The sequence below is a fragment of the Aulonocara stuartgranti genome (genome assembly GCF_965226115.1).
Source record: "Aulonocara stuartgranti genome assembly, chromosome: 20".
NCBI lineage: Eukaryota > Metazoa > Chordata > Actinopteri > Cichliformes > Cichlidae > Aulonocara > Aulonocara stuartgranti.
Genome location: NC_138956.1, coordinates 37,823,192 through 37,850,882, shown reverse-complemented (window position 1 = coordinate 37,850,882; position 27,691 = coordinate 37,823,192). Strand labels below are relative to the sequence as shown.

At 47.2% G+C, this 27,691-nt stretch overlaps 2 protein-coding genes across 3 annotated transcripts in view; one reads left to right on the top strand and one right to left on the bottom strand.

Annotated features, from left to right (window-relative positions):
* The window catches only part of LOC309697690 (uncharacterized protein), a gene marked incomplete at its 3' end in the record, with an annotated part of 36,545 nt that extends 14,516 nt beyond the window's left edge, over positions 1–22,029 (top strand). Inside the window, exons 2-3 of the mRNA XM_082519804.1 lie at positions 21,191–21,964; positions 22,012–22,029. Of these exons, the coding sequence (XP_082375930.1) occupies positions 21,473–21,964; positions 22,012–22,029 (510 nt within the window). The 5' untranslated portion in view covers positions 21,191–21,472. The remainder of the gene's footprint in view (positions 1–21,190; positions 21,965–22,011) is intronic.
* ptk6b (PTK6 protein tyrosine kinase 6b) lies at positions 1,149–27,691 on the bottom strand. 2 transcript variants are annotated; one of them, XM_082520021.1, is made up of 8 exons: positions 27,063–27,691; positions 14,664–14,785; positions 14,049–14,209; positions 13,755–13,920; positions 11,676–11,837; positions 10,340–10,521; positions 10,108–10,261; positions 1,149–4,424 (listed from the first exon to the last, which is right to left on the bottom strand). In XM_082520021.1, the coding sequence occupies exons 1-8, from the start codon at positions 27,467–27,469 to the stop codon at positions 4,249–4,251; spliced, it is 1,530 nt and encodes a 509-aa protein (XP_082376147.1). In that variant the 5' UTR covers positions 27,470–27,691; the 3' UTR covers positions 1,149–4,248. The 2 variants fall into 2 exon arrangements, with proteins under 2 accessions (XP_082376147.1, XP_082376146.1); XM_082520020.1 differs by lacking the exon at positions 1,149–4,424 and adding an exon at positions 8,817–9,117 and having other exon boundaries at positions 27,063–27,689.

Sequence of the window (27,691 nt, the reverse complement as noted above, 5' to 3'; positions counted from 1 at the left end):
GGCTGCGCCCCGCTTTCGTTTCATTAAAACATCAAAGAGCAAAAAGATTCAGGTTTGATACCTGCGGAGTCAGAGCCTCGCTGCTGCACGCGCTTTAGCCAGGCTCCAGCCTCAGAATGAAATAAGAATGATAAAGCAAGTAAAATGTATTTATACAGATCTTTATAAGACAAGATGCTGTTACAAAGTGCGTCACATGGGAATATAAAAGCATATCAAATAAAAACATTTCACAGGAACATTACCCTGACGCCTGTCTAACAGAAGTGTTTTAAGAGAAGCCACAGAAGCGCGATCCCTCGTTTTCAGACGGGTCCGTGGACTAATCAGGAGAGCGCTATCAGGGGATGTCCGCTTTGGAGAAGCGCAGTGATATCTGTGAGGGCCTCACCTCCTACAGATATGAACGTAAACGTGAGGATTTGAAACTGATACCTGTACCCAACTGGAAACCAGTGCAAGGACTTTAACATGGGAGAGATATGGGAGAGCTTATTATTGTGGGTTAAAAGCCTTGCTGCAGCATTTTGGATCACTTGGGGGGAAGGAAGCCTTAGACAGACAGGAAAAGAGTGCGTCACAATAGTCTAACCAGGAGATGAAGGCGTGGACAAGCATCTCCATTTCACCTTTGGAGATGAGAGTCCTGAGTTTAGCAATACTTAGATGAAAAAAGCAGCAGCGGGTCACAGGCTTGATATGAGCATCAAACGGCACAGACTGATCAACAATGATCCCAAGATTCTGAGCGGCGGCTTTTATCGAGGCTGAGAAAGGACCCAGACGTTGACTAATTTGGGGCTTGATACTCTGGAGCATAAACATTGTCATCCAACATTAATGTCCTCACGACAGGATTTTCCAGCAGCTCACTCAAACAAAGATGAAGATGAAAATTAAAGACGATGCCTCTCAGTTCAGCGACAGAAGATGTCCTTCAGAAAGTTCAGAGGAAAACTGGAGCAGATTTCTGGAAACGTCTCCTAGAGAGCCAACCAGAACCTACCAAACCAGTCACATGACCTCAGTGCGCGCACACACACACACACACACACACACACACACACACACACACACACACACACACACACACACACACACACACACACACACACTAAAGTTCTCATACAGCAAAGAAATAGTGAGTCTTTGGTTTGTTGATCATCAGATTTTTTTAATTGATTTTGAAAAATGAAGAATGGTCTGATTTCAGAGTAAGCAGCGTCAGCCTCTCCTCACAGCTGTGCAGGAAAAACTTCGCTCTTCAGAAACTTATAAAACTCATATTTAATATACTGAGAGCAGCTCCTGAGACTGCGCTGCCCCCTGCAGGCCACAGATGGACACTACAGCTGCACCGTTACTTTCTAATCTTATGCAAATTGATTTTCTTCTTCTTTTATTCTCTGCATGAAATGTGTTTGTAAACAAAGTTCACATAGAAGAAAATATTATTCTGAGACGACAGAGCAGAGCTGCTGAAAGTGTTACAGAGCAGGAAAATGTCAGTAATGATGACCTACAACACAATCATTCGCTTTAAAAAGTGCATCACAGTGACAACAAAATAAAACCTGAAACAACGAGTGAAGCCCGAAAAAGTGCAGGAAGCATTTCTCAGCACCAGCCTCTCGAGCCTCGCTTCACTGCTGTGTTCGACGCTTCAGTTTGCTGAGTAAACGTTTGCAGCGTCGCCTCGTCAGGCCGCAGAGACTCAAACTAAAGCGGTTTGACAGGGACCAGGAACCTGCGACATTAAGGCATTTTATTACTTTTCCAAAGACACCGTGACTGCTGGGACCTCATTCCAGGCAGAAGCTTTGGTTTTGTCACACGTCCTGTTTAGTTTAATGTAAGTCACTTTCATTTAATTTAGGCTTCTGCATACTGGTACCTGAGGGCAGTAAGAGGTCAGATCAGAGGTCAAAGCGAGGCTATGAGTAGCTTCTAAACAGTGTTGGGAAGGTTACTTTTAAAATGTATTCCAATACAGATTACATGCCCCAAAATGTATTCTGTAACCTATTCCGTTACGTTACTCAATGACAGTAACGTATTCTGAATACTTTGGATTACTTAATATATTGTGGCGAGTTCAGACAAGGAGGAGACGGAGGTATCGTTTGGTCTTGCTTCCCGTGAGCTAGCCAGGGAGCACAGCCGTTTATTACATTTGCAGAAGAACACACTGCCACTAGCTAACTGCTCAGCGCGGCAACCACAACACACATAGGGCGCCCTCTGACCCCGGAAGGACACACCGTCGCAGCGAGAGGGCGTCACCCGTCACCATGGCAACATACACAAAACATAACTGTACAAGCAGAACCCCGAACAGCCCTGACCCGCTACAATATTATCATGCTTTTTACAACAACGTGAATGTACTGTTGCTGTGTGATTTATTACTATTACTGAAGGTCCGCGACTCCGAACTGTAGTAAAGGGACCTCTGACTAATGCTGGGCTCACACTGTGCGATTTTTGGCCCATTTTGAGCCGATTTTTGAGTCGTGCGATCGTTTTGGCGATCGGCCCGATTTTGGCCTTCATCGTGCGTCGTGCATCGTGTAGTATACGTGGGGTAACGAGAAGCGATTGACACCTCACGACCAGCTCCCGATCATCAATCGCTTGGTCGTGAGGGTGTCACCGCAGTTTGCCACACTGCGCACGCGCAAACACAAATGTCAGCGAAAAAGACGGCGTAGCACGTCAGTGCAGCGTGTGATCTGGACACAAGCGATGGAGGCACAACCTGTAGAACCATCCGAGCCCTTTCGATGTGGCCTCACAAAATTATCACGACCACAACAACCGTGAAAATAGTTGGATCGACACTGCTGCTCAATCACAGCTGCCTGATCATGTTTTTCATTAGCAATTTAGCAAAGTTGATGGTGGTGGTGTGTCTGTGTGAGTGAAAGACAGAGAGGGAGAGCGACAGAATTTCTGTTATAACCTTCATTTTTATGGACGCACAGTGTGAGCACTCAGGTCGCATCAGAGCATCGGGCCGTATAGTGTGAGACCTGCATCGTGACCTATGAACTTCTAACCCCTGCGAGTCAATCGTGCAGTTTGAGCAGGAGCTGAATCGCGCGACTGAAAAAATCGCACAGTGTAAGCCCAGCTTAATACGGCGGGGTCCCTGTCGGCTGGTAGCCGAAAAATAGCTTTACTTTGTTGTCTGGGTCAACTTTTCTTGCGACAGACAGAGAGAGGCGTTGAAAGGCTGCTCCAACGGAACTTGTTGTTTTCGGAGGAAAACACGAACACGGTGTACAGTCGAGTCTTAATAGCTTACTTACAACTGGGCTCGTCAGGCTCTCTTCTTGGCTGCAGTGGTTATTATTATATTTACATGCTTCCAGCTCCCGTTTTTCCTCGATGACTGCTCGTACCTTTCCACTCCCCTTTTTCTCCCTCCTCGCGCTCACAGACACATAACGTGTATGGCAGTCCATTCTCCCTGCAGCACGGACTACACTGCCCATGATGCTACATTCTTTAGAGCTATGCTTGTAGCATTCTGCCTGTTAGCTTAGCACAACAACAACAACAACGAAAAGGCGCTCTCTCACCCAGGAAGCACACAGTCGCAGAGAGAGAGAGAGCGTCGCCCTGTAACCATGGCAACCGTAACGCTGCCGCCTGGAACAACAGCACATAGCTGTCAAACAAACCCAAACAGTCCTGACCCGCGACAATATGAAACAGGAAAGTACCGCAGTGTAATCCATTTATTTCAACAAAGTAACTGTATTCTGAATACCACCTTTTTAAACGGTAACTGTAACGGAATACAGTTACTCATATTTTGTATTCTAAATACGTAACGGCGGTACATGTATTCCGTTACTCCCCAACACTGCTTCTAAAGCATCACGTGAGGCGTGTGGTTTCATCTGTCAGCTCTGAGGAAAGCTCGTGAAACATGATTAATGTGATTAAAAACACTGACGGCTCAGTGTCTCGGCCGTCCTCCAGCTTCAGCCATGGAGGACAAAACAGATAAAACAGTTTGTGAACCCGTCTTTCGTCCTGCAGTAATCTGCAGATGATTGGCTCACTAAACTCGTTAGCTTATGATGGGAGCTGTTACCTAAACTCCTCTGTGCTCTCAGGGATGACCAGATGAAGTTTTGCAAGAAGACGAGCTTCAAAGAGTCCGTGTGTGTGTGTGTGTGTGTGTGTGTGTGTGTGTGTGTGTGTGTGTGTGTGTGTGTGTGTGTGTGTGTGTGTGTGTCACTCCAGCTCCTCTCGGCCCAGCTGGGCCTTCAGGGACTTGAAGTCGGGTCGGTCGGCCGGCTCGGCGCTCCAGCACTGGAGCATGATGTCATAGAGAAAGTCTGGGCAGTTGGGCGGTTGGGGCATCCTGTATCCCACGGTTACCTGCTGGTACACGTCCTGGTTACTGTAAGCTGAGGGAGGAGAGGAGAAGTGATGAAGGTCAGAGGTCAAGTTTACTGAAAATCTGAATGCAATAACCTGCACGTGTGAGGCTGAGTATGCCATATAAAAGCTGACATGTTGTAAAACGCCTGTGCTCGTAGTCGGTGTAATAAACCCGATCACAGGAAGTCACCGTGCTCTCACCGGTTGATGATTTTTGCATTTGCTTCTCAGCTCACGTGCACCGCATTAAGACCACAGAGGGCAGCACCGACCGCCCTGCGATCTAGGAACTGAAGGAGCGCTTGGACCCACAGATGCTTCATGACGCTGGTTGATGAGAGGACATGATATGCAGAGTGTATTTGTAGCAGTTTGTCAGCATTAACAGGAAAATATCATATTTCACATGTTACATCACTTTGTGGAAACCTGCATTGGCCAATCATCTTTGAGGACTCTGAAGCGAGCAGACTGTTCATGGTGGTTACAACATCAGCAAACCTCAACTGCAAGGCTGGGACCTATCAGAGCTGCAGGGAGGTCCCAGTTAGGGGGCGGGGCATCAATGAGAAGGGACTGAAAGGATTCCAGTGTCTCTAAAGACAAGAACGCAGAGACGCTCTAAAGATTCATCAGCTGTTCATTCGAGCAGGTCTGACGGCCTCACCTCAGCCACAGGTGAGTCCTGGTAGGTGGAGCGAGACAGGCCCGTGCTCAGAACCTCGCCTGCAACAAGCCTGGTTTATGGTTTCAGCCCAGCCTCATAGCACAAACAGGCCTGTTCATGTTTATGGTAACGACTCATAAACAACGCTTCCTCCAGCTGCTCGTTGAGCCACGCCAGGCTGTGACCCTGTCAGGGACCACCGGCACAAACCGGGGATCTCTGGGTGCTTACTACGACACTATGGACATGCTGGCCTACCCTAAATTACAATAATTATAAATCTGAATAAAAAGAGACTTTCCCATGTTTGACTCCAAACATTATCACTCCCATTACTGGCAAAGAGCCACCACCAGCCCCTCCACACCCCCAGATTCCCTTCAAAAGTGGGAAATCTTCACTGGTAGCATGGACCTGAGGTAGGTCTGAGATCAGTCTGATGGAAAACCAGGAGGAAAACACCTGTCCAGGAACATAAACTGACACACAACACCTGCCAGTGCCGCAAGTCTGTCTGGAGTTCTGCGGGCCGGGTTTAGTGAACCGGAGCCTGAAATAACCTGATGGTTAGTCAGGCACCTGCAGCCTGGATTACTAGCGCGAACTGGCAATGACCAAGCACAGTGAGCGGACTGATTTTAAAGTCAAAGCTCAGAATTTATTTACCATTGGTAGAAAAACATACGAGAATATGATGAAAATGACTCATTTAAACCCAAAGATGCTCACATGACAAACTAACATGCTCATTAATCAGTGATACAGCTGCTCATAAAGAACCCTCTGCAGTCCTCAAGGGTTTAGCTCCATTTCAACAACATCATGAAATGACACGATATCATGACGTGGTGGGGATGGAGGTGATGGTGGTGGTGGTGATGATGGTGGTGGTGATGGTGTTGGTGGTGGTGGTGGTGATGTTGGTGATGATGGTGTTGGTGATAACGTTGGTGAAGATGGTGATGATGGTGGTGGTGAAGATGGTGATGATGTTGGTGGTGTTGATAATGTTGGTGAAGATGGTGGTGAAGATGGTGGTGATGGTGATGTTGGTGGTGGTGGTGGTGGTGATGGTGGTGATAACGTTGGTGAAGATGGTGATGATGGTGGTGGTGATGATGGTGATGATGTTGGTGGTGGTGGTGTTGATAATGTTGGTGAAGATGGTGGTGAAGATGGTGGTGGTGGTGATGTTGGTGGTGGTGGTGGTGATGATGGTGGTGGTGGTGATGGTGATGATGTTGGTGATGGTGGTGATGATGGTGGTGTTGGTGAAGATGGTGATGATGGTGGTGATGGTGGTGGTGGTGATGATGGTGGTGGTGATGATGGTGTTGGTGATAATGTTGGTGAAGATGGTGGTGATGGTGGTGTTGGTGATGGTGATGATGGTGTTGGTGATAATGTTGGTGAAGATGGTGGTGATGATGGTGGTGTTGGTGAAGATGGTGATGATGGTGGTGATGGTGGTGGTGGTGATGATGGTGGTGGTGATGGTGATGATGGTGTTGGTGATAATGTTGGTGAAGATGGTGGTGATGGTGGTGTTGGTGATGGTGATGATGGTGTTGGTGATAATGTTGGTGAAGATGGTGATGATGGTGGTGATGGTGGTGTTGGTGAAGATGGTAGTGGTGGTGATGGTGATGATGCTGTTGGTGATAATGTTGGTGATGATGGTGGTGGTGGTGATGTTGGTGAAGATGGTGATGATGGTGGTGATGATGGTGGTGGTGGTGATGGTGATGATGGTGTTGGTGATAATGTTGGTGAAGATGGTGGTGGTGGTGATGTTGGTGAAGATGGTGATGATGGTGGTGATGGTGGTGGTGGTGATAATGTTGGTGAAGATGGTGATGATGGTGGTGATGGTGGTGGTGGTGATAATGTTGGTGAAGATGGTGATGATGGTGGTGGTGATGAAGATGGTGATGATGTTGGTGGTGATGGTGTTGGTGATAATGTTGGTGAAGATGGTGGTGGTGGTGATGATGGTGGTGGTGGTGATGGTGATGATGGTGGTGGTGGTGATGGTGATGATGGTGTTGGTGATAATGTTGGTGAAGATGGTGATGATGGTGGTGGTGATGATGGTGGTGGTGGTGATGGTGATGATGGTGGTGGTGGTGATGGTGATGATGGTGTTGGTGATAATGTTGGTGAAGATGGTGATGATGGTGGTGGTGATGAAGATGGTGATGATGTTGGTGGTGATGGTGTTGGTGATAATGTTGGTGAAGATGGTGATAATGGTGGTGGTAGTGATGATAATGGTGGTGGTGGTGGTGTTGGTGATGATGGTGGTGTTGGTGATGATGTTGGTGGTGATGTTGGTGATGATGGTGTTGGTGATAATGTTGGTGAAGATGGTGATGATGGTGGTGGTGAAGATGGTGATGATGTTGGTGGTGGTGATGTTGGTAGTGGTGGTGGTGTTGGTGATGTTGGTGATGGTGTTGGTGATGATGATGGTGATGTTGGTGAAGATGGTGGTGGTGGTGGTGATGGTGGTGGTGGTGATGATGGTGGTGGTGATGGTGATGATGGTGTTGGTGATAATGTTGGTGAAGATGGTGGTGATGGTGGTGTTGGTGATGGTGATGATGGTGTTGGTGATAATGTTGGTGAAGATGGTGGTGATGATGGTGGTGTTGGTGAAGATGGTGATGATGGTGGTGATGGTGGTGGTGGTGGTGATGGTGATGATGGTGTTGGTGATAATGTTGGTGAAGATGGTGGTGATGGTGGTGTTGGTGATGGTGATGATGGTGTTGGTGATAATGTTGGTGAAGATGGTGATGATGGTGGTGATGGTGGTGTTGGTGAAGATGGTAGTGGTGGTGATGGTGATGATGCTGTTGGTGATAATGTTGGTGATGATGGTGGTGGTGGTGATGTTGGTGAAGATGGTGATGATGGTGGTGATGGTGGTGGTGGTGGTGATGATGGTGGTGGTGGTGATGGTGATGATGGTGTTGGTGATAATGTTGGTGAAGATGGTGGTGGTGGTGATGTTGGTGAAGATGGTGATGATGGTGGTGATGGTGGTGGTGGTGATAATGTTGGTGAAGATGGTGATGATGGTGGTGATGGTGGTGGTGGTGATAATGTTGGTGAAGATGGTGATGATGGTGGTGGTGATGAAGATGGTGATGATGTTGGTGGTGATGGTGTTGGTGATAATGTTGGTGAAGATGGTGGTGGTGGTGATGATGGTGGTGGTGGTGATGGTGATGATGGTGGTGGTGGTGATGGTGATGATGGTGTTGGTGATAATGTTGGTGAAGATGGTGATGATGGTGGTGGTGATGATGGTGGTGGTGGTGATGGTGATGATGGTGGTGGTGGTGATGGTGATGATGGTGTTGGTGATAATGTTGGTGAAGATGGTGATGATGGTGGTGGTGATGAAGATGGTGATGATGTTGGTGGTGATGGTGTTGGTGATAATGTTGGTGAAGATGGTGATAATGGTGGTGGTAGTGATGATAATGGTGGTGGTGGTGGTGTTGGTGATGATGGTGGTGTTGGTGGTGATGTTGGTGATGATGGTGTTGGTGATAATGTTGGTGAAGATGGTGATGATGGTGGTGGTGAAGATGGTGATGATGTTGGTGGTGGTGATGTTGGTAGTGGTGGTGGTGTTGGTGATGTTGGTGATGGTGTTGGTGATGATGATGGTGATGTTGGTGAAGATGGTGGTGGTGGTGTGAGTCAGCTGCAGTCTTTGCGGACTCTCGGTGGTTCTGCTCTTTGAAGCGCGTCCTCACTGAAGAGCTCTGCAGTCGCTGCTCTGTGTCTGCCTCTCTGCTGCCTCTCTGCTGCCCCCCTGTGGCGCTCCATCTGTACTGCAGCAGTTCAGGGTTGTGCCGTCTCTAACTCATACGAGCTGCACTCCAGTTTGACCCTCAGTACCCTGAAGTCGGGCCGGTCGGCCGGCTCGGTGCTCCAGCACCGCTTCATGATTTCATAGAGAAAGTCTGGGCAGTTGGGCGGTTTGGGCATCCTGTATCCCAGGGTTACCTGCTGGTACACTTCCTGGTTACTGTAAGCTGAGGGAGGAGAGGAGGACAAGTGATGAAGAGTGCTTTGTGTTAGCTCAAATATCTGCAGAGCAGCTGAGCTGTGTCGGGCAGCAGCTCTGTAAACCCTCACCTTAGTGTGCAGTGCATCTCCATCACACAGTGACACGCCAACACGAAATCAGACAAACCTCACAAAGAAGTGCACCTGGACTCTGATCCCGCATAAAAACGGGTTTACCCAGAATGCACCGTTTGGTGAAGTTTTCAGATCAAACTTCAGGATACCAGCACTTCTCTGTGCTCCTCTGTGTCTGATAGATCATCAGAACTGGGCTCAGTCCTCAGACTGACAGGAGTCCTGCAGTGGGACTGAAACTGATCTGAGAGCAGTTTTTAATCACAGCTTAAATGTTTTTCATGTGGAGATCTGCTGGATTTATGTAGCTTTGGAAAAGCTGTAAGTGCCTCATATGTATGTGAAGGCTGTAATTCTGAATACGTAGACAGTATGAAAGTCAGATAGTGGGAGTGGTCAGCTGGCTCGCTCTGGTTATTTATTCTGGTTACTGCAGAGATTCATAAAGTCCACATTTATGCACGTTTAAGGAACTCACTTATCTCTTTTCCTTGTGCAAACCGGCCAATCGCATTCAAGCACACGTGGACTGTGACATGAGCAGAGTGTGCAGCTAGAGGGCTGCACGTGTTAATAAATACTGCACGAGCTGCGAGGTTGGGGGGAGGCCACCGTTTTTCACCAAGCGCTCCTTCAGCTCCTGAAACACAGCGATGCAGCCGCGGCGCTCGCTCAGCTGTTACAGTAAAGTTTAACGTGCAGGCGTCCCTGAGAGGATTTAAAGGTTACTCAAGTTAGCAGAAGTTAGTCTGACGTGTTCGCTGCATCCAGATGAGCAGAGTCAAGCTTTTGGGATAATCACGATTATTGTGATAAAGCTAAAGACACACACGTGACGATCAAGACATCAGTAATTGAATGAATCTCTCTCGTGGACTAACCTGGGTAAGGAACTCCTCCACGGGTGATGATCTCGTAGAGCAGAATGCCAAAAGACCAGACGTCGGACTTGATGGAGAACTTCCCGTGGCTGATGGCCTCGGGAGCGCTCCACTTGTAGGGAATCTTTTTGTCTTCTGAGATGTAAAACGGCTCCTGAAGGGAAAAACAAGACTCTGCCGTCAGAGCTGAGCCGTGCTCCACTTAGAGATCGACAGCTCCTCCTCCGCTTACCTTGATGACTCTGGCCAGGCCGAAGTCGGCCACCTTGCAGATGTAGTCATGTCCCACCAGGACGTTTCGAGCCGCCAGATCTCTGTGGATGCTGTTCATCTCCTCCAGATATGACATCCCATCAGCCACCTGGCCTCCCATGTCAACGAGGGATGCGACATCTTGTATTTGGCCCTCTGGACCTGAGTGAGAGAACGATGCAGATGAAGTGAGTGCGCCGGTAAGTAAAAGGTCTGAGTTTATCGAACACCCATCTCCTGCTGCTGATTCAGTGGACAGTGGCCCCTTCCCTCCCCACACACAGTCTGACTGTCTCCCACTCGTCAAGCCCACCTGTTGAACAGAAGCGCCTCTCCACCCAGTCATGGAGGTCCATCGAGTTCCAGAAGCCCGACCACGGGTTCTGGAACTCGATGGTTCTAATTCTCCACCTGAACGTCTCTGGATCAGCAGATGGAGCTGCTCCACTGAACACCAGAAACTCCAAACCACCATCAGTACCTGCTCCAGATTTCATCCACTCAGCAGCTGTTACAGGAGCTCGGTGCTGCATTCACGAGCTCCCCTGAGGGTCGGATTTCACAGGTTGGAAATCGTTTCTCAGATTTAAGTGAAAATTGATCATGTGTTTGTATGTTGATGCTCAGCTGCGATTTCCTGACAGATAATGATTTAATATCGCTGTCTGCGTGTGGGGAAACTAGCTGTTATGATCATAATGAAATGTAAGCAGAAAGGAGTTGCACTAAGTTTCATTCTAAACAGAAGAAATAAAAAAATAGATATAAAAATGCAGTTACAGCGTTAAGGAGATTTTAATGAGATTAACGCCGACAGCATTAAAAAAAAAATCTAGGTGGGAGATATCACCAAAGGTGGTGGAGGATAACAAGGCTAAGGTTCTGGGGGACTGCCGCTGGGACAGATGTGGAAGATGGACAGATGGTTCCAGCGGTAAGAGGAGGGTCAGGAGCTGTAACCCAGAAACTGGGACCAGATCACAAACATGATGTCTCAGGAATATAAAATTGATTTCAGATATGTGAAATCTATATCTGAGATATAAAATCCATCTCTGAAATATCTCCCTCCCATACGTTTGTGACTTTGCTGAATATAAATATACGTGTGTAACTATCTGGCACGTTTCCGAGGCTTTGCAGCAGCTGGCAGTTTGACAGCTGTTTGTTTCCCTGAGAACAGACAGAGAGCGCCCCCTGCTGACCGCCCGCTGAGCTCGATGCTGAGGCTGTAACCATAATCAAAGCCCTCGCTGTCCAACGTTACACAGCACACTGAACTCTGATCTTTCACTGGAAACAAAGCTGAGGTTTACTTCTGAGGAACTTGAGCAGGCTGCCCTTCTCCATCAGCTCGGTGATGATGTAGTACGGCATGGTCGCCGTGCACACGGCGAACAGCGAGATGAGGTGACGGTGGCGCAGGCGCTTTAGGATCTGAACTTCCCCGTGAAACTCTTTGTGGTTCAGCTCCGAGTCTGAGAGCAGGACAGAAATAAAAAGGCGAAAACAGACAGACGAGAAAAGAGGAAGACGGGTGAGAGAAATGACCTGAAAGGCACAACAACTGTACTCAAAGGTGGAAAACATGACACTGTAATTATAAAGAGAAATGTGCCTCTTGTCTAGATTGTTGTTGGATAATAACAAAGACTGTATTAAAAAGATGATCAGCACGACGCTGGTGGATCATTCAGCGTGTTACTGAAGGACCAGTTAATGACTGGGGTATACGAAGACATTTAGAGGGAGGCGCGCTGAGATTTCGGAGACCCCTCTCTGAGAAATGCTCGGCTCCGCCTGAGCCGGATGTTTCAGGAAGATTTCTCTTTCCTGATTTTGAAGCTGAGCTTTGAAAGCCTCACTGAGCAGCATCTCAAATTAAAGTCCTGAGAGCCTGACCCTTACTGTATCGTTGCTGTAGGGCTCAAACATTTAAATGTACCGTATGCAAAGCAGACAACAGCGGGAAACAGCCGGTTGTTTCCATGGAAAGTACTATTGGATAGTTTGCCCAGCTTATCATGGAGACCAAACACCAAACACGAGCTCTGCTTTAGAAACGTGGCGCTGGTCTCCCGCAGCATCGCTTGCATATGCAAACCTGCGGAGCGTGCGAGCGCCTCTTTCTTTGTGATGCTGTTTGAACCGATCCTCGGAAAGAGCTCGAGTGGCTCGTCGATGTCGCCCTGAAGTGCCTCTCACTGTCAGCTGACCAATCACAGGCCGGCCCGTCCTCATCTCCTGCAGCCCCTGCTTCACGGCACGGAGCTGGTTTAGAAACGGATGCATGACAAGACTCAAGCGTCTAATGTCACCATAACTTTGCATATTTCTATCATCTTTGTTTCAGTGTTTTAACCTGAAACATCAGCTGCAGGTTCCAGAACAAGAACATTTCTAACGTGCTGAGAAGTTCACCTGCAGCTCAAAACCTGCCCGGAGTCACTCATGCCAGACGTTTCACACTTTATAACTCAAGCGGGAGCCTGCTCCTGCTCCCGCGCTCCTGCTCCCGCGCTCCTGCTCCCGCGCTCCTGCTCCCGCGCTCATGCTCCCGCGCTCATGCCCTCACGTGTAAACCTGCGTCGGGTGTCCTTGCGCCCCGCGTTGAGCTGATCAGGCTGACCTTCGGATCACGTTTAAAGTCAGGTGACGCGTTTTTATTGCGGCAGCCTGTAATTCCGTCTCTTTCAGCCTGTACGCCGCCATTATTCACACGCCGGGTGAGTTTCCACGCTGGGGCCCTTTCCCACTTTCTTCCTATTTTGGCCACACTACATTGTTACTCTTGGCCTTGCAGGTGAGATGCGGGCACTACGGTAACCCTGCAGGTTCAGAGGCTCCGACTGCGGCGTGACGCACATTTATCCGATGCCCAGGAACGAGACCGGGCCTGTGGTCCAATCACATCGAGGGAGGGATCTACAGCTGGAAGAAGACGCATTTCTGGAGCCGCAGACTATTTGATGACTTTTTTGTCTTTTATGTCCACCTGAGTGTAATTTTCTGTGGGTTTTGGGTTGTTGGATGGACAAAAAACAAAACCAACTTGTGTGTCTGTGAAAGCATCAGCGGCATCGTTCAGCATGTGTTCACATTTGTCTTTGAGTTTCTCTCCATCCTTATGATGTCTTATTGGCCGGAGGTGCTGCTGTTTCCGGAGGAAGGAAAACTCTCACTTCCTCATGACAGAAATAAAATTCTTCACCGTGTGTTTCGTTTGTAATGTGCTGTCTGCATGAGGGTCAGCGTGCTGTCCTCAGTGTTTCCACAGCCGTGTTTAATGTTTTCAGTCATGTTACAGCACTGAATGAAAGGCGGGGGGCGGGGCTAATGACGGCTTGAAAGCGTTTGAGCAGACTTGTGTTTGTGAGCAGCAGAAAATAAAATACCGCTTTTCAGGATCTTGATGGCGACGCTGATGTGGTTTTTCCAGCGGCCGCGGTAAACATCAGCAAAGAAGCCGCTGCCCAGCTCCTCCTCCAGCGTGAACTCCTCCTTCGGGAGCTCCCACTCGTCCACCGTGAAGTGGTTCAAATCCTGGGTTTCTGGCCTTTTCTGATGGAGGAAACAGAAGCGTGCACCTCAGACATTCACATCCATGCAAAACTAAAGGCTGCTCCCGGCCAGCGGCCCCGTCACAGACACAAGAGGAGCGAATAAATGATGGCGGTATGAAGACTCACCTTCTTGCAGGGCTTGCCCAGCTGGCCGGTGGTGTTGAGGCTGTTGGCGCAGTAAAAGTCGACCACGTCGATCAGCGAGCTGAAATGATGCTTGGGCTCGATGTGGAAACCATCATCTCCTTGGTGGATCTTGAAGTGCTTCACGCGGCTGCCGGATCGCACTACAGGAAGACGGACGGAGTCAGAGACGAGTCTCAACAGGACACGAGACCTCATTTTTATTGCTACGGTTATTTTTTATTTCTGCTGTCATGACCTCAGAAAACAGAAGCTAAACATCAGTGGAAAAAGCACAGCTCTCAGTGATAATCTCAGTTATAATGAACACTGCAGCGCCGGCTGCAGAAACGATTAACCAATCAGCTCCCTGATGAACCCAGAGACTCACCTGGCTCAGGTGAAAAAGTGTCAAAATCACAGCCCGTTTAACGCTGTCTCTGCTAGGCCTGGTTTTTATTGGCTGATTCAACCTGTTACCTGTCGACAGTATCCACCTTTGGAGCACATGTTCACTGCATCATCTCAGTGCTGACATGAGGAGGATTCGTTAGAGCCTCTGTTGGGGTTTTCTGTAGCCCCTCCTCGTGCTTGTAAAGGCCCTCCCTGTCCACTTACCTGACAGGACGTATCCGATGTCGTCTTTCTCGCTCTGCCGGACGAGGAAGGCTCCCTCTTCGTTTCCTGGGGCCATCAGGTGATTTTGGGCCTCGAAGCGGCTCAGCTTCCCATAAAACCATCTGGATCGAGACAGAAAGATAATTATCAGGAGCTCGCTGTGCAGGTTCAAACCTTCCGCCTGATGTTGTACAGCACGGACAGATGCTAGCTAACATTGGGCTCTCATTAAACCTGCGGCAGTGACCTGAGGCTGAAAGCTCAGTCAATTAAAACATGTCTTTAAAGAGGAGAGGATGCATGATTCCTCTGCAGTCTGTCGTCACAGGTTCAAATCTGCGACCATAACAATGAACAGAAGTAAACAGTCAGAACTACCGTCCACGTCCAACCACAGTGACAACAGTTTCCGACGGCTTTGTTTGCATCATTTGCATCTTTTCATTTTTACGGTTGCAGATTTGAGTCTGTGGTAATAAAGAGTGCAGACAAAGACACTCCTGTTTCAGCTCATTGAGGTCTGCAGCATTCGTTCATGCACAGCTCTCTGAGCTCTGCACTTCGGACCGTCGCAGCCGTTCAGTTGGAGATTTGCTGCTGCGCTTGGATCGTTGTCCTGCTGATGAGCCAGTTTGGTCCAGGCTGTGGGACAGACGGCCTCACACTGACTCCAGCACACAGTGGTACAGAGGAGTCCACGGTCCGCCGAGGAGGTGTTTGGGTTCCTCCTTTGTACAGATGCAGCTTTACAAACCTAAGCCGTGCTCCTGCAGCACTTCCAAACAGCTACAGTCATTCAGTTTGTTTCCAACTGTGTTGTCATGCCCTTTAACCTACTCCTGTGAGGACTGTTGTGTTAACACATCTGAATGTTTCAGACCTGCACACTGCAGAAACCTCTGCTTCATGCTGTGGGCGTGGAGAGGTGGCCTTAGTTTCTCACTTGACTGAGTTAAAAATTTACACAACAATAAATTTTAAACTCCTGCAGGATGTAAACACTTGAGATGAGGTGTGTCAGTTTACTGTTTGTACCGGACCCTGGTGTTTATTATTACCTTCTTATTATTCGAAAGATTCAGGAAAACAGAGTTTGAGTAAAACTATGTTTGGGTTGTAACGTAGAGTTCGGTGGTCTTAAAGAGGCATCGCTATGAGCTGGATTGTAGAGACTGAGCACCTCCTCCAACAGCACCCCGTGTTCTTAAAGTAAACAGCTTTACAAAATAAAACGACCGCGCTCGTCTGAGACCGGACGATACTGGAGACAGCTCCTTCTTCTTCAGTGTTTAATGGCAGCTGGTCCTTGTACATGCAGTGCTGCCATCTTCTGTCTTACACTCTTAAATCTTACTGCTTATTCCTGCGTCTTTCAGGATCTTACAAAGCTTCAAACGACGCGTCGACTATTAAATTAAATTTTGATAGTCGACTAATCGTGGCAGCCCTAGTAAACCGAACCGGTCCTAGCACTGAACCCTGTGGAACTCCATAATTAACCTCAGTGTGTGAAGAGGACTCTCCACTTATCGAACGCTGCCCCGGTCTAACATGCCAAGCACAGAGATGAGTGTGCGTGCTGATTTTTCCCCATCAGTAAATGCTGTGATGGCAGCGAGCTAAGGCGAGTAACTGACATTAACTTTCTACAGTAACAGCTAACTGTAACTTTGAGCTCGATAGCATCGTCAATCAAAACTGCTCCCAGCAAACACAGATGTTTACGTCAGCGCTGCAATTTCCACCAACCAAACAACTTCTACTGTTACAACTTGCACATTACTTTTCTCAGTTTATATACGCCAACTTTTTGGAAGTTACATGTCTACTTTTTAATGCACAGGTACAATCACACAATCTGCACTCTTCTAATGATTCTAGATATTCTTAACTATTTAAACATCGTTCAGTATCCTGCTCTGTTTGCACACTACAACCTGAGTTTGCCACTTATCTGTAATTTAATCTTAATAACTGTGCAGTACTCTGCTTTGGTAAATACCGGTGTCCTGTCCTGTTTGTATGTGTTTTTTTGCAACCAAATTTCCACTTGTGGGACAATTAAAGGATTATTCTATTCTATCATGTCCAGGTGAGCTTTACCGACCCACAGGTATACGGTGTACACACTGCTCCCTGAGCTGCTGGACAACATACAGAGCATACAGCAGGGTCATGTGACAGAGCCTGCGTTTGAGCTGCACAGACACTCCAGCAGAAGGATGATTGCTGATCGTGTAACAGCTGCCTGGGCCACTGACGGGCCCTCACATTGAACAGTGTTTGATATCAGCTAGGATTTGATTTCTAAACATTTTGCCACTGGCTGCATTCAATTTAGCTTCTTCCAGTTTCTCAGTGTTGGGAAAGAGTTCACCACGATCATTTACTGGAACCTTTAATGGATCTGAGCCCAAGCTAATCCAGTTTGAATGGCCTCTGCTTTCTGTTCAGTCAGCCAGAAAAGCGAACAGTACTTTCTGAGGTGAGAATCGGCCTTTAGGTTTGGACCGAAACTTTCCGAGATTCAAGCGAGACATTTTTTATTTGATTTGTTCTGAGTCTGATTAAAATAACCAGGACATGAATCAATAATGAAACTGATGTTTGGCTGCAGCTCTGCTAGGAAAAACCAAATAAACCACATGAGTGAAAATATGCTGCTCAGCTGCGAGCTGGAAGGCTTTGCCGAGGAATGATAACCTAAATTTGTACACATGCCGTTCATGCTTTAAACAAAATTATCTATTCATGTCCACATGTTGTGTTCCTTTCACACTCTGGTTTGGACTGCATGCTGTTTGACCTCACGGCTCTAAGCTTTGGCTGTGAAACATTATTTAATCTGAGAGCCGTGTGACAGTTTCAGGTTTTGAAGGTCGCACATCTTTGCTTTGTGCCCTTGCAGGATATAGTGATGGTAAAGTCAGTACTGAGGGTTTATTGGGAGAGCAGAGAAGCTCTATAATTAAACGGAGCAGCTGGTGACATACGGGAATAGCCACACTTTGCACACTTCCCATTCTGCTGAAGCAATAAACTGTGAGTGAGAACGGCAAAACGAGAAGTGGTGAGCTGACCGTCGGTGTGTGCGTCCCAGTTTGCATCACAGCTGAAACACAAACACGGGCTGGTGTGATGTAAAGCTGTGACATTTCTCATGGTGCTCACAGCGTACGGCTCAGTCAGGATCAATAAAGCTGCCGCAACCACAAAAATAAATGAGCAGCACAAAGTGCGACGTTAGAAAGACGAGCAGCTCGCTGGGGTTTTATCACACTGTAAATAGAAGATGGATGTAACTTGTTTATACGTTCACATTTTGAAGTCTCAGTCCATTTCCAAAGGTGAACACGTTTGGATGAGTGGGTGGAGCGCTAGGTTATCAGCTGATGCTATCTGGGGCAGCACAGACTCTATGGGAGCATCACTCGGACACCTGCTGATCCATAACATCCAATCAAAATACTAGAATTTCACTCTGCAAACTTGGAGCTCCGCCTTCTTGGATGTGCTGTTAGTACTGTAACCTCACAGCAGCCATAATACTGGTCACATGATGTCATTAATAACTCAGAGGTCCGACTAAAAGCCTAGCAGACAGCTAACAGCTACAGCTACAGCCGCCTGTGTCACCTCCACCTGTCAGTCAATGAGGCCACGCCTCATTAATGCAAACTCGAAGAACAAAATATCTCCAGGGACCAACAAGTTTGTGCATCAGGCTGCAAACATGTTTGTTTCTGCTGCAAAGTGTTAACATGAGAGACTCGCTGGAGCCCCTGCTGGACGTTACAGAAACTGCAGCCTTTGAAGCTTCAGTTTTTGTGTTTTTTAAAAGGTCAAAAACATGATAAACAGCATCCAAATATTCATATCAAATGTTAAAAAGCTGAGCATTAATAACATTTAACCTTCATAATGTGAACTGTTCATTTTTTCATCTAAAGCAGAGCTGTCAAAATCCAGTCCTCGAGGGCCGCTGTCCTGAAGCTTTTCCAAAGCTGTCCCAACACGTCGGCTGCATCCTCCGGAGGCCGCATTTGAAGGCCGATTACGTCACAGCCAGGCGACGAAGGCTGTCCCAAGTTGTCGACTATGCGTCCTCCTTTTCCCTGAATTTGAAGGATGGGTCAGGTGTGTCCTCACACCTCACCCAAATTCCAGTTTCCAACAATGGCGGCGCTGCTAAGTTTTAAAATTATTCTCATTAATCTTTCTGGCCGCAAAATAAACTTTTAACATATATTAAGGGGAGAAAGTAGCTGTGTAAACATCAAATATCTGCTCAGTTTATCAAGACATCGCATATTTGCAAAAGTGTGCGCCGACGTCTTTGGAGACGTCTGTTACCCACCCGCTCGATAGCGAGCCGGGGGTTCAATGGTCACTCCAGCCGGCGAGAGCAGCGGACTCCCGGCTTCATCGTTTTCAGACCCCCGCTGTCTTTCGCTACTCAGGTTAAACATGATATACGTCACTCGGAGAAATTAAAAATGTTATTGTTTGCCTTTTTTCAGTGTTTTGTTTGTTCCAGAGTAAATCGGTTTGGCTGAGATCAAAGTTATTAGATTATTAGATTAAATAAAACTTTATTAATCCATCGGGTGGGTTCCTCCGGGATTTTCACACAGCTGAATAAACGTCAAACAGAAAACTGATTAAACAGAAGAGTGAGACGGTCGAGAGTTTCCTCCAGTGTCCTGATATATTTTAGACAGCAAGGAGCAGACGGCGAGTTTATTAAACTCCACCCACACAGCGGTGACGCAGATCTGAAGGCTGGACCGTCCCATTTCACAGCCTCGCACTTCCGGCCTTCTCGGTCTTCGAAGGACCCGGCCCACATAGAACGCGAAGGCGGGCCCTTCGAAGGACACAGCCGACGTTTTGGGACACGGCTCATGTGTCCCTGCTGCAACACACCTGGATACAATTAGTAGGTCATTACCAAGACTATGGAACCTGACTGCATGCCGAGGTGGCAACCCCGAACCCTACTCAAGTAAATTTAAATATAAGTGTTTGTAAAAAAGTACTTTTATTGCACCGTGTTCAGTCAGTCATGAGCTGCTGTAACATGAATGAAGTGGCTGAACTGCACCTCAGCATGCGGTTCTGTAGAGTCGGGCTAATGACCTACTAATTGTATCCAGGTGTGCTGCAACAGGGACACATGGAAACGTTTCAGGACTGCGGCCCTCAAGGACACCGGTGACCTAAAGCGTCTGATTAGCGGGGCTGCTGTTTAACCCCCCATGCTGACTGCCTGCATCTTTTCACAGAAGTGACAGGAAAGCAGAACTTACAGAAACTTCCACTTTTAGGCAGAGCTGTAAACAAGACGCACATGCACACTTCACTGCAGTAGAAAACAACCGTTTGACTCCCAAAGTGTCTTTTTACAGCGCTCTGCTTCACTGCTTACCTCAGTTTTACTAATGCGATAAAGGATAAATGTGTGATAAAGGTTAAAGGAAGCGTTTACAGTGCTGCGAGTTCCTGGCAGGTAGGTGGACAGTGTGGACTCTGGCTGATAATAAAGGTGTTACACTGAAAAAAAGGCCATGTTGAATTCACTTGATTCAATAGTGGCTCAGGGGGTTGGGAATCGCATCTGTAACCGGAAGGTCGCTGGTTCGATCCCTGGGCTCTCTGTCCTGGTCGTTGTGTCCTTGGGCAAGACACTTTACCCTACTTGCCTACTGGTGTTGGCCAGAGGGGCCGATGGCGCGATATGGCAGCCTCGCTTCTGTCAGTCTGCCCCAGGGCAGCTGTGGCTACAACTGTAGCTGCCTCCACCAGTGTGTGAATGTGAGAGTGAATGAATAGTGGCATTGTAAAGCACTTTGGGTGCCTTGAAAAGCTCTATATAAATGCAATCCATTATTAATAGTGGACATTGGTTGCACGCAAACAAACAAGTTAAATCAACACAACTTATTCATATTCAATAAATTTTGTGTTCATAAAAGGCGATTGAAACATGTTTAGATGGAGTAAGTTGAGCTCTTGGAATATTTTAATCCTCCACAATGTCATTTTATTTCAACACTATTCAATAACTTTTAACCCAGTACTAGTTGGTCACTTAAATACTACACGTTGTCTTCATATTACATAATGTTCAACAAAGTCTAGAGTCTGGTTACCATAAAAAGTGAATGGATCTACAACAACTACCATCCTGGTCTTTATCCTGGTTGCAGGGGGGCTGGAAATAACCCTGAAGTGATAGTTACAGGGCAGGGTACACCCCGGACAGCTCACCAGTCTATCACATAGAGACAAACAACCCTTTGTGCCAGATTGTGGGTTTGAACCAGGACCTTCTTACTGGGAGACAGCAGCACTAAGCACCATGCCACCAATACAGGCTCATCAGAAGTAGGAAAGCTATGATTTCAAGGCTTGATGCAGAATTTTCTTTACGTTTTTGCCCTTGACAGGTTAAACCACAGTAAGCAGCAAACACGTGGTGGGTGTGTAGTTGTCTGCCTCTTATAACTCCAGTGATTTTCCTGCAGTTTGACATCTCAGACTGGGACACATTGAAGGCTGCTTCTAACAGCTTGGACGAGTTTACGGACACTGTCACCTCCTATATCCACTTCTGTGAGGACAGCATTGTGCCATCACGCACCAGGGTGAGTTATAACAATGACAAACCCTGGTTTACTCCTAAACTCAAAAAGCTGTGGCTGGAAAAGAGTAAGGCGTTCAGAAGCGGAGACAGGGACTGCTACAGAGAGGCCAAGTACAGGTTCACTAAAGAAGTGGACATTGCTAAACATCAGCACTCTGAGAAGATGCAGCAGCAGATCTCAGAGAATGACTCGGCCTCTGTGTGGAAAGGTTTTAGGAATATTACAAACTACAAGCCTAAAACCCCCCACTCCACTGATGACTTGCTCTTAGCCAACACCCTCAACGACTTCTACTGCCGTTTTGACGAGCCATCAGGCAGCCTTCACACCTCCAACGGCCCCAACAATAGAGGCACTTTGGACACTCATTCCCCCACCTCTCCCCCCTCCATAGAGCCATCACCACCTTCAAACCGTTCACCTACAACACCCCCCTCCTCACCCCACACAAAAGAGGATTTCACACCACCTCCTCCGACCACAACTCTTCATATTCATGAAGCAGATGTGAGGAAGCAGTTTAAGAGTCTGAATGCTCGGAAAGCTCCCGGCCCAGACGGTGTGTCTCCTGCCACCCTCAGACACTGTGCAAACGAGCTGGCCCCAGTGTTTTCTGGCATTTTCAACTCCTCACTGCAGGCATGTCATGTGCCTGCCTGCTTCAAGTCCTCCACCATAATCCTTGTCCCCAAGAAACCTAGGATCACTGGACTAAATGACTACAGACCCGTGGCTCTGACATCTGTGGTCATGAAGTCTTTTGAGCGCCTAGTTCTCTCCCATCTCAGGACCCTCACGGCCCCCCTCCTGGACCCCCTGCAGTTTGCATATAGAGCCAACAGGTCTGTAGACGACGCCATCAACATGGCCCTACACTTCATCCTGCAGCATCTGGACTCCCCAGGAACCTACGCCAGGATCCTGTTTGTGGACTTCAGCTCTGCCTTCAACACCATCCTTCCAGACCATCTCCGAGGCAAGCTTTCCCAGATGAATGTGCCTGATCCCATCTGCCGGTGGATCACTGACTTCCTGACGGACAGGAAGCAGCACGTGAGGCTGGGAAAGAATGTCTCGGACTCCCGGACCATCAGCACCGGCTCCCCTCAGGGCTGTGTTCTTTCTCCTCTGCTCTTCTCCCTGTACACCAACTGCTGCACCTCCACCCACCAGTCTGTCAAGCTAATCAAGTTTGCAGATGACGCCACCGTTATTGGACTCATCTCGGACGGGGACGAGTCTGCCTACAGGAGGGAGGTTGAACGTCTGGTGTCCTGGTGCAGCCACAACAACCTGGTGCTGAATGCCCAGAAGACAGTGGAGATTATTGTGGACTTCAGGAAGCACACAGCCCCACTCCCCCCCATCATCCTGACTGACACCCCCATCACCTCTGTGGACTCATTCCGCTTCCTGGGTACCACCATCACCCAGGACCTGAAGTGGGAGCCCACCATCACCTCCGTCATCAAGAAAGCCCAGCAGAGGATGTACTTCCTGAGGCAGCTGAAGAAATTCAACCTGCCAACACGGACGATGATGCAATTCTACACCGCAATCATCGAGTCCATCCTCACCTCCTCCATCACCGTGTGGTACGCTGGAGCCACTATCAGGGACAAACAGAGACTGCAGCGTGTTGTGCGCTCTGCTGAGAAGGTGATTGGCTGCAGACTCCCATCTCTGCAGGACCTGTACACCTCCAGGACACTGGGGCGTGCAGCTCGGATCTCAGCTGACCCTTCTCACCCTGGACAGAGTCTGTTTGACCTGCTCCCCTCAGGCAGGAGGCTCCGGTCCATTCGCACCAGAACCTCTCGCCATAAGAACAGTTTCTTCCCCTCTGCTGTTGGACACATGAACAATAACCACATGACTGTCCCCGCCACTAACACATGACCCTACGCTGTGTTCACTGCATCATTTCATGTTTGGCACTGATCACCACCTGCACTCATGTATATATCTTTCCACGTAGCACTCATAATTCTTATTCTCATGTATATATCTCATGTATATCTCATGCACATATCTTTCCACGTAGCACTTTTAATTCTTATCCCTACTTTTATTTTTTCATGTCTATTTAAGTGCTATTTATGACACTATGTTTGCACTGAAGCACCGCAGCAATTTCCTAATGTTGTAAACCTGCTCAACATTTGGCAATAAACCCCTTTCTGATTCTGATTCTGATTCTCATGTGATTTTGCGAATTTCATGAGTCCAGCAACGAACCGCTCTTACTAGATTGTATGATGTCATCTCAACAAGAACAAATTAAGTTGTTGAATTTCATGCAGATGCTACATGATTTTAGGGCTGAACGATATATCGCATTTGCGATAATATCGCGACATGATCAAGTGCAATTTTCTAACCGCAAAGGCTGCGATTATACTGCGATTATATTATACAATTCATGGGCTGCATCCTCCTGAGGCCGCATTTGTAGACCGATTACGTCACAGCGACGCGCCGAAGGCTGTCCAAATTACTACCATATCCCAGAATTCATAGCGTGGCCCAGCCAAACTCCAGTTTCCAGCAATGGCGGCCGCTACTAAGTTTTAAAATTACTCATACTAATCTTTCTGGGTCACAAAATAAACTTTGAACATATTTTCAGGCGAGAAAGTAGTTGTGTAAACATCAAATATCTGCTCGGTTTATCAAGATATCGCATATTTGCAAAAGTGCTTCGACGTTTTCAGAGGCGTCTGCTACCCACCAGCTCGACAGCTAGCCGGGAGCTCGAGGGTTACTGATGCGGCCGAGAACGGCACAACTCCCGGCACATCATTTTCAGATCACCGCGGAGTTTCGCTGCTCGGGTTAAACGTAATATATAAGTCACTTAGACAACCTAAAAATGTTATTGTTGGGCTTTTTTCAGTGTTTTGTTTGTTCGTGAGTAAATCGGTTTGGCTGAGATTAAAGTTATTAGATTAGATAAAATAAAACTTTATTAATCCCCCGGGTGGGTTCCTCCTTGGTTTTCACACAGCTGACTAAACGTCAAACAGAAAACTTATTAAACAGAAGTATGAGACAGTCGAGAATTTACACCAGTGTCTGGTTATATTTTAGATAGCAAGAAGCAGACGGCCGAGTTTATTAAACTCCACCGAGACAGCGGTGACGCTAATCAGAACTAGACCGTCCAATTTCACGCCTTTAAACTTTAAAGGCGTGTTTGTGTGTGTGTTTATACAATTGCTATTATGTTTGCACTTTATGTGTAATGTTACTGACTGCAGAGATCAGTAAGATGTGTGTATTTTTTATTTATTAGTTTTATTTATTTAATATTATTTTTTAATTGAATGACTGTCTAGTAGTTCACAGATGTCGAAAAACTGAGTGTGGTAAAGCCACTGATTTTTTTATGTATATTTCTGCAATCTGCACATTGTACTGACTTTCATTTTAATGTTTACACCAGGGTTCCTTGTCAGCACTTTATGCTCAGATGTTTGTAAGCTAAAAATAAACTATTGTGTATGTTCAAATATACTGTTGTGATTGAAGAAGTTAAATAAAAATGTCAGTCATCAATTCATGCATCACCTCATGTCATCATAACAGAGGTCTGTCTTCCAGGAAAGAACAGTTTAAAATTAATGTAATATAGTATTGGCCATACTATATGATGTATTGCTTGTCTTTGTTTAATAATACAGAAGACAAAGACCTTAAAAAATAATCGCATATCGCATCGCAATCGCAATATTGGGGCAAAAAATCGCAATTAGATTATTTTCCATAATCGTTCAGCCCTACATGATTTAATTACGTTCACCATAGAAACATGGAATTATTTAGTTCAAATTACAAGTTTGGATCTTATGCATGTAACAACCACCCAATTTGATTTTGGAGGTCGACTCACGAAATTCACAAGATCACATTAGATGTCAAACCACAGGACAATCAGTGGGGTTACAAGAGGAAGACAACCACACCACGTGTATGCTGTTACTACTTCTTATGGTTTAACTTGTCAAGGACAACAACATAAAGCATCATCAAGCATAGCTTTCCTACTTTTGTTAAGTCTGCATTGACACATTAATGCCATGGTGGTTCGTGCTGTTGCCTCAGAGCAAGAAGAGCCTGGGTTCAAATCCACAGTGTGGTGAAGTTTGCAGTGGGTTCTCTCTGCGTACTCTGGTTTCCTCCACAGTTAAAAGTCATGCAGTTGTAAGGGTAACTGGTTATTCTAAATTACCCAAAGGTGTTGAAGTGCAAATGGTGTTTGTCTCTGTATGATTGACTGGCGACCTGTCCAGGATGTACCCTGTCCCTCTTGCCCTATCACTTCCGCAGCCCAGATAAAGCTAAGAAGATGGGTGGATTGGAAGTTGCTGTAAATCCATTGATTTCTTTTGGTTGAACATTATGTAATATGAATACAACATGTACTACAGACATAAGTTACCTTTCATTCATTCAACAAGATTATCATTGGTGTAACAAACAAATATTTTACTAGTTCGTGTAACAAGACTGACTTTTGATGTGCCAAAGTGTTTAAACAAGATAAGACGGATTTAAATAAATGTAATTAGACTAACGTGGTGCAAACATGTTGATTGAACAAAAGTCAAATTAATTGAATGTTAATGTTAATATTATGTTAAACCTACACACATATATCGTGTTGACACAACACAATCAAGATGGATTAATATAACATGATTTGTTTAGATGGAATATAAGTGGCAAGATAAAATTACGTTCATCCAATGAATTATTTTTTTGAGTGTAATGTAACAACCACCCAATGTCCTTTTTTCGGTAAACCAAAAAAAGTAGAGGCGGCTACTCGACTTGACTGAGGCGGACGTCTTCCTCAAACCAAAGCGCGCGAGACTGAAATCCCGGTGTCGCGGGATTTAATATTGCGATATTATTGACTTCACTCAAACATGATATGAACAACTTAATCTAGCTCTGCATATTATGTAGTTTCTACACTAGTTACACTTAACGTTAAAGCATGAGGCACTTGTGTTAAATACACGATGCTTACATAAATCCACGAGCTGGCCAGCCCCCTTTTTTCAGTGTACACATCCTGATTTATGCATCTGCAGCTGGAGGCACAGCAGCCTCGTGAACATAATAAAAAACGTGATTCTGAATGTGAATGAATTTCTGCCTTTAAGCTGGAAATCTTCTAGCTTTCCTGTCAACACCTTTACCTGTTCAGTGACATATTAATAGGAAATTACTGTGACACGTTTTCAAAGTATACACTGAATGTACTTGTACATTCTTGAAATACCACTCTGCTGCACTGCGTCACATTTCCAGTGTAAACATTTAGAAGCTTGAGTGTCTTCCTGTTGTACTGACTTTATGATGAATCATATGATGCTGTGTAAATAAAGGTGCCCCAGTGTGGAGGTCATTAAATCCCCTGCAGCTGCCTGCAGCATTAAATCAAATCATGGATGATTTTACTGCCGCACTTTGTGCTGAAGCCTTGCTCCTGTTGGGTTTGAGTGTAAACTCTGAGTTGGACAGGAGAGGCTCACAGATGAGACACCTGAGCTGTCTACACTCGGGGCTGGATCAGGTGTGTTACCCCTGAAACGATCCTGGAAATGTCCTACTCCCTCTAAACACCTGCTCTACTACAGACACGCCGCTCACGTGCTTCTGTCTATCGCGGACACCGGGATGGCCCTCGGAGCTCCGAGGTCAGAGCTGCTCTCTGGGAGCCGTCAGAGGAAGCTGCACTCACGGCTGCACGTTGATGGACTCTGCCCTCGCCAGGTAGTTGTTGGGGACGATGCCCTGCGCCACGACGTGCCCGTTGCGGTCGATCTTCCGCGCCGTCCACCAGTCTCCACTGCGGCTGACCACCCTGAACAGGTCTCCCTCCTGGAAGGACAGCTCCTCCTGGTGCCGGGACTCGAAGGGCCACATGGCCGTGTAGATGCAGCTACCCTCGGAGGCGGTCTCCTTCGGGGGCTTCGGGGGCGGCGTCGGGGCCTGGGGCTGCTCCCCGTCGCTGCAGGTCCCTCTCCGTCCTCCTCCATCCTCTTCTTCACCTCCTGCTCCCGCTGGCTGAGGAGCCTTCTTGCCCGTGAGGATCCTCTCCCACAGTGACTGCAGGCAGGGGCACGCTCTGCGCAGACACTCACCCATAGGTGACCACGAACGGCTCCGCGCGCGCTGTGTGTCTCCGCAGCTCGGCTCAGTCAACCCGCCACACCTGTCCGACAGGTGCAGAGCAGGGAGCGCGGAGAATGTCGGGAATGCCTGCGCAGGGAACGGTGCGGTGAAACTGTACTGGGCGAGCCCACGGAGGGACTTCCTTTAGTTACAGAAACCACGGGAGCCCCGCCCCCAGAGGGTGTCATCAATCTG

Excerpts from the sequence above, each read along its gene's own strand:
- ptk6b (XM_082520020.1), bottom strand. The coding sequence starts at position 27,469 with ATGGGTGAGTGTCTGCGCAGAGCGTGCCCCTGCCTGCAGTCACTGTGG. Across the intron at positions 11,838-13,754 it reads CATCAAGATCCTGAAAAGCG|ACTCGGAGCTGAACCACAAA; the intron begins GTATTTTATTTT and ends TCCTGCTCTCAG. Across the intron at positions 9,118-10,107 it reads TGGAGGAGTTCCTTACCCAG|CTTACAGTAACCAGGAAGTG; the intron begins GTTAGTCCACGA and ends CTCCTCCCTCAG.